This window comes from Asparagus officinalis, chromosome 4, assembly GCF_001876935.1.
Source record: "Asparagus officinalis chromosome 4, Aspof.V1, whole genome shotgun sequence".
Classification (NCBI taxonomy): Eukaryota; Viridiplantae; Streptophyta; class Magnoliopsida; order Asparagales; family Asparagaceae; genus Asparagus; species Asparagus officinalis.
In genome coordinates, this window is record NC_033797.1 from 21304752 (window position 1) to 21312154 (window position 7403).

Here is a 7403-nt window from a genome sequence, read left to right on the forward strand (position 1 = left end):
CGCACGCTCTGTCAAGGTCCTGTTCATCCTCTCTGAAATGTCGTTCTGCTGCGGCGTCCCTGGAGTAGTCCTCTCTAAGCGAATCACATTCGTAGCACAGAACCTCTTGAACTCCTCCAGCTCGTATTCTCCACCATTATCTGATCTTAAGCACTTCACCTTCAGATCTGTCTCGTTCTCGACCATGGCCTTCCACTTCTTGAAGATCTCGAACACCTCTGACTTGTGCTTCATGAAGTAAACCCACACCTTCCTCGAGTGATCATCGATGAAGGTGACGTAGTATCTCGAACCGCCAAAAGAAGACACACTGGCTGGGCCCCATACATCTGTATGAATCAACTCTAGCTTCTGAGCCTTAGGTGGCCTTCCACCCTTCTGGAAACTAACCCTCTTTTGCTTCCCAAAGATGCAGTCTTCACAAACCCCGACTTCCACGGTGTCGATCCCGGTTAGCTTTCCTTGTGAATGTAGAATTTTCATCCCTTTCTCGCTCATGTGCCCCAGCCTATTGTGCCACAGATCTATACTCTCCTTGCCAGCTGCAATTGCGAGGGTGTCACTCGCATGAGAAGTGAGGTAGAGAGTTCCCGTTTTATTACCTCGGGCAACAATCATCGTACCGTTGGAGATTCTCCACGAATCCCCGGTGAATGTCGAAACGTAGCCTTCTGCTCCAAGCTGTCCCACCGAAATAAGATTCCTCTTCAGCTTCGGCACGTGTCTCACGTTCTTCAAGTTCCACTTAGAGCCCTTTATCTGTATCTGAACGTCGCCCTTTCCAACAATATTGCAAGGTTCATTGTCCCCCAAGTATACTTTACCAAAGTCCCCTGCTACATAGTTCTGAAGTAGTTTCCTATTAGCAGTGGCGTGGAAAGAAGCTCCTGAGTCGATGACCCAAGAATCAGAATCGCTATCCATAGCAAGGATCAAGGCATCCTGCACGATATGAGCCTCCTGCTCACCCGCATCCTTCTTTGGTGCTTTACAGACCGAAGACATATGGCCCTCCTGGCCGCAGTTCCAACACTTCCCTTTGATAGACCTAACCTTCGAGTTCGGCCTCTTCTTCACTGATTTCGACCGATTCCTGTTCTGGTTCCCTTTCTTCTGGCTTCTGCCTCTCTGCTCGAAACTTAGGGCTGAACCTGAACCTTCTGATTCGGACGATTTCCTTCTAACCTCCTCGGATAGAATCATGCTAACAACCTCATTCAGCTTCAACTTCTCTTTCCCCGCCGAATTGCTGATTGCCGTCACACAACCTGCCCAACTATCCGGCAACTGCGATAGAATCAATAGGGCTTGCACTTCGTCATCAAACGTGATGTCCACGGAGATAAGCTGATCACCGGCTAAGTTAGTTTCCTTTAAAATCTATGATGACCATAAATGATAAGAAGCTGATCGATCAGCTGATACTAGGAGATGCAACTTTCGTAATGCACTTTGAATTGAAGAATGATAAGGGTCGCTTTTTAGCCCTGAATTTGTAATGATAGATCTCTTATGTGGCAACTATAAGTTATGATACCAACGTTTGTGTGGAGATTTTGTTGGGGATTCGAAACAATCAATCGAACCCTTGCCCTTCCGGACCTTGTGTTGAAAGTAGGAAAGTAGGAATAAACCACAAATAAAGATCTAACCTTGTAAAAACAGTAAAAGAGACGAACACACAGATTTAACGAGGTTCGGCAACGTGCCTACGTCCTCGGGAGCCACACCACACAATCTTTCTATTAATTGAAGAAGAAAATACAAGCTCTCAAACAAGGGGTAAATCTCTCTGAGATTCTCTCTCTCTTTTCAGTCAAAAAGCTCTTTTTTTTTATGTAGTACAAACCCTAAAATCGTTTGGGGTATATATAGAATCCTGGTTGAAACAGATTCCTAAACAGATCAGGAAACTGTCTGGGCGATTCGCGGTCGACCGCCGTGCCAAGGCCGGTCGACCGGCCAGAGAAAAATCTATTTATAGGGTCCTGTGCATATTTACGGTCGACCGCAGCGGCCACGCTGGTCGATCGACCAGAGCGAAAACTTCTTCTCAGTCTCCTGCAGTGCACGCGGTCGACCGGCTCTGCCACTGCGGTCGACCGCACAGTCTGCTGACTGTTTTCTTCGTCTTTTCGATTGCAGCTTCGGGTCTACACACTTAGACTAACAGCTTGTATGTAGATGACTTAATATTCACAGGCAACAATCCAAGTATGTTCGAGGAATTCAAGATGGAGATGACGAAGGAGTTCGAGATGACCGATATTGGATTGATGTCTTACTACCTTGGAATTGAAGTGAGACAAGAAGATAATGGAATTTTCATTACTCAAGAAGGCTATGCTAAAGAGGTTCTTAAGAAGTTCAAGATGGATGACTCGAATCCAGTAAGCACGCCAATGGAATGTGGAGCCAAATTGTCAAAGCAAGAAGAAGGAGAGAGTGTAGATCCAACACTATTTAAGAGCTTGGTTGGAAGCCTACGCTACTTAACGTGCACAAGACCTGACATCCTATATGCAGTCGGAGTTGTGAGCCGATACATGGAGCATCCAACAACAACTCATTTCAAGGCAGCTAAAAGGATACTTCGCTATATCAAAGGTACCATAAACTTTGGCTTGTATTACTCTGTTTCTGACGATTACAAGCTTGTTGGATTTAGCGATAGCGACTGGGGTGGAGACGTAGATGACCGAAAAAACACAAGCGGATTCGTGTTCTTCATTGGAGATACAGCTTTCACATGGATGTCAAAGAAGTAACCAATTGTCACCCTTTCTACTTGTGAAGCGGAGTATGTAGCGGCTACTTCATGTGTTTGCCATGTTGTTTGGTTACGGATGTAATAATTCTAAGTTTTAAGATAGATATACATAAGGAAAAGTAAAGGGGCTTTTATGCCAATTTGTTAGAGGGTTTTATTAGTAAAAAGAGAGCACTTATAAATAGTAAAGAAAAAGAAAAAGAAAACCCTATTTCTCCCGTGAGCCGTTCTTCTTCCTCCCTTCTGTGTTGTGCCGCTCGTACAATTAAAGAAAAAGGAAGAATAAAGCTTTTGTCCTCAAATCTGTTTCCGCCACACATAGCCGCTGCTCTCAAAAAAATATATATATATTAAATAATCAAAGGAGGAGAAGGAGAGATCGAGGTAATCTTTCTAACATTATTTGGTAAATGCTCTTGTTGCTTTGTCATACCTACTGAAGCATAGAAAATAATAAAGTATAGTTATTTTGTTGTTCAAAATGTGAAATTGACAATTTTGTATCTAAGTCCTTCAATTTAATTCATATGGATGCTTTGAGTTTGGCCTTGACATCAGACAATAAAATGGTATAATTCGCCATAAGACCAATGCTAAGTTAGGTCCATAAACTGTAATGAACTAGTGTCAGATCTAATATAATTCTTTTAGTTAGTATTTTAAGATTATTTTTAGGTGTTTGAGTCTTAGGTTATATAGAAATTTTGATGGTTATTTGTATATATTATGTAGGAATCCCAAGTGATTTCGAGGAGGCATTGTGAGAGGTTTTCGATTGTCTTTCAGATTTGCTGTAAGTGGTGAATTTGTATATTATTCGCTGCGTATTTTTCGTATAAAATTATATTGACTATATGTAAGTTTGTTCTGATGGATTATACCCTTCTATATGGTTGCTCGCATACTAATTGTTGATTGGATAAATGCATGTGATTATTTAGTATAAGCCTATGCTTATTTTCTTTATCAATTTTTATGATTCTCATATTGTAGTAGATTGAGATGCATATGTGATTGATTTATTTCATATCGGTTAGCCTTTGGCATTTTTATATAATGTATTTAGTTATGCGAACTTAGTTTAATTTTCTTAAGGCATATGCATCTCAGGTCAATATACCGGTATATGTCGGATATAAGCAAGCTATTAAAACAGGACTCAATGTGCATCTATGAGGTTTTATTTTAGCGCTAAGAGCCCAAATTGGGTCTCACCGTCCCGAAACCACGGGCTTAATAATTGTGGGGTTTACCAAGTCAACCGGAGTATGAAGTGTTGACCGCATTGAGACGTAGCATGCTTATTTCTATTCCATGATTTCTAATTTTCTTAAATATTTGTATCAAATACTAGAGTTCATTAATGATTCTATATCATTCTTATATTTTGTTTATTTCTCGTTGTAATATTTTAGTTTTGCAAAACCAGTGTTTAATGTATGAATTTATCCACTTATTGAGTTGTGAACTCATTGTGTTATTTCTATTCTTTTCAGAGACTCGGGATTAGGTGGAATTGAGGATTGTCAAATTCTTAGAACGAAGCAAAGAATAATTCGAGATTGTTATTGTCTTCTAGGCGAAGGTTAAATAAAGTCTTTAATGTTTAGATGATGAATTGAGAGTTTGTAATAATGAGATTCTTTCTTTAGGTTGAGATTTATTTGGAGTTGAGGAATATTTATTTTTATCAAGTTAATCGGCTTAGTTGAGTTTTGGGATTATAGAGAATATTTGTTATTGGTTTTAGTTCAATGAAGAGATTTGTTCTAGTGTTCTTTTAATGAATGTATATTTTGGAGGACTTTTCACAGGTTTAGTCCGGCTCTAATATTCCTTTGAGGTTCGGAAATTGGGGTCGTGACAACGGAACCTGTTAAAGGAGTTGAGTTTGCCACAAAAGGAGCCAACGAAGATCTTAGTGGATAATAAGTCAGCAATAGATTTGGCGAAGAACCCAGTCTTCCATGATCGAAGTAAGCACATTGACACTCGTTATCACTACATTAGAGAGTGTGTTACCAAGAGGGACGTTCAATTGGAGTACGTGAAGACGAATGATCAAGTAGCTGATATCTTCACCAAGCCTCTCAAGCGCGAAGATTTTATCAAGATGAGGAGTTTGCTTGGAGTAGCAAAATCAAGTTTAAGAGGGGGTGTTGAAAAGTAAACTTGATTTTGGATCAAGTTTAATTATTGGATCAATGATCCAATTATCACTTGTTGGGCCAAAACCCAATACTTGATCCAAGTTCTAGAGTTTTCTCTAGAAATATCTAAACATCTCCACCTCCTTAAAATGTTCTAGAAAATTATAGAGAATGAATATCTAGATATTTCTCTAGATAATTATAATATAAAATTCTAGATATTATGCTAGAACTCTCTAGATTTAGGATTAAAATATTTTAGATATTTTGTACTTTGGATGCTATAAATACCTCTCATTCCCTCTCATTTGTAATCAAGAAGTTCCAAGTTGTTCTAAGGTGTTCAAAAGAAATAAAAATCTTCTTCCTAAATTTTCTATTGTCTCCCGAATTCTTAAACACTTTCTCCATCAGCTCCAAATATTTCTTCCCAACACAACCGAGCTCGTAATCAGCTGGAAAATCAATAAATTCTTGAAAATTCCCAAATTCCCCGGCTCTTCTTCATCATCCTCTTCTAAATTCTCTTTTAGCGTTTCTAATCAAGAAACTATATACCTGATCATAGTGAAGAGTGGCAAAAAGACAGCAAAGGCTCTTCGAACTTCACATTCTAACCAAGGGTATCAACTATCAAGTATCAACTTTGTTTCAAAATAATAATGAATATGGAAAAAAAAAATGGTGCTTTTAATTGAAATTTTGCACTGCAATCTGTCACTAAAACTTTGGAACACACCCAGGAACCTAATCTGCAGTTTTTATAGCAAGATTAAGCAAGAAAAAGTATCCACATTCAATTTATTATATGTTTGTCAACGGACTCAGTAGCAAGGGAGCAAATATGAGTAAAATTCAGGAAAATTTCACTTAAAACCGAAATCTATAAATAATTTGGGAAGAACAAATTTTCACTGTAGCCACTTTTTCACTTTTTATTACCGAAATCGACTGTAGAAACTTTTATTTACTGAAATCGACCGGTTTTCTCGCCACGTCAGCGCCGTGGCGAGAAAGCTGGTCAATTAATTTTTAATCGTCTTCGTAAACAGTCGGGGTTGCCAACCCCGACTGTTTAGTCCATCGCCCGCTAAGAGGTTAACTAAATAGTCGGGGTTGGGAACCCCGACCATTTCGTAATAGACCTATTTCGAAATGGTCGGGGTTCCCAACCCCGACCATTTAGCAGAGCCCAGCTCTAACTGGGTTGAACGGACAAAATGGTCGGGGTTGGCAACCCCGACCATTTAGTAGAGCCCAGCAAGCATCAGCGGCGAAATGGTCGGGGTTGCCAACCCCGACCGGGGTTGGCACCCCCGACCATTTAGTAGAGCCCAGCAAGCATCAGCGGCGAAATGGTCGGGGTTGCCAACCCCGACCATTTAGCAGAGCCCATTCCAGCCCACATTTACTTGGAAAACTCATACTTCCTGTTATCAATTCACAATACAATCACTAACACATGCTAAAATGCAATCATACACCTGTTATCAATTCACAATACATTCACAAACACATGCTAAAATGCAATCATACTCCTGTTATCAATTCACAATACAATCATAAACACAAATATAATACGCATACTTAACATTATATCAAGTCCAAATTGCAACTCAAACAACATATCAAGTCCAAATTGCAACTCAAACGCAAACATCCTATCAAGTCCATCGAAACTTAACAAATATCAACAACGCCCTTTCCCCTCCCTCTTCCTCTCCCTCTCCCTCTCCCTCTCCCTCTTCTTCCTCTCCCCCTTCCTCGATCACCTTCGACGTGAGCTCGGATAAGTTCCTCGTCCGCTTGTGTGTGAAGTTGGGAGTGCATGACATCCGCGTCGTCTCGAACCGCCTGTGAACATCCGGCCTGAGTCTGCTGTGAGCCGCCAGCTTCATCATGCGCACAGCTTGATCCCGCCCCCGTGTGATCTCGTCGACGTCGCCGCCCATACTCAATTGGTCGCTCCTCCCGTCCATCACGGCTTGCATGACGCGTCCTCTGAAGAGCCGACTGTATCTTTTTTATCATTCGAAGGAACATGTTCCTCGGCTCCTGCTCGGTAGTCGTGCGCAATGCGTCATGTGCCATATTAGAAAGCTCTTCGAGCTCTTGTACCTATAAAATAAAAACCGAAAGAAAATTATTATCAAGTGGATGGTGAGAAAAGAAAACTCACAAAATAAATGTATATTGTTCTTATACACTTACCAACTCTCTCTCGACTGGGCCTCTTGGTATGTACTCCTTCGGGGCTTTGTTTTCCTGAAATATCCACCGGCGAGTAATCCCCCAATACCACCGTAGGTACACACCTAGGTCAGGTGCATCAACCCTCTCCATCACTACCTGTTCCTCCCTTAAAACCCACCTATGGATGTAATTTTGGCGAATTATTTGCCAATTAGCACGATGTGCACCTTTTCTTGGATCTCTCTCTATTCTCTCCACAGGCGCTGGAATATGTTGTCGTAGTCCAAATT

The 7403-nt window shown here is 40.8% G+C and overlaps 1 protein-coding gene and 1 long non-coding RNA gene across 2 annotated transcripts; both read left to right on the plus strand.

The window, feature by feature from the left end:
• LOC109838328 (uncharacterized mitochondrial protein AtMg00810-like) lies at window positions 2235–2768 on the plus strand. The gene has a single exon (XM_020406779.1). The coding sequence runs from the start codon at window positions 2235–2237 to the stop codon at window positions 2766–2768; it is 534 nt and encodes a 177-aa protein (XP_020262368.1).
• On the plus strand, window positions 3000–4464 carry LOC109839782. Its single transcript, XR_002246743.1, has 3 exons — window positions 3000–3154; window positions 3503–3563; window positions 4267–4464. It is a non-coding gene; the product is annotated as an uncharacterized LOC109839782 (long non-coding RNA).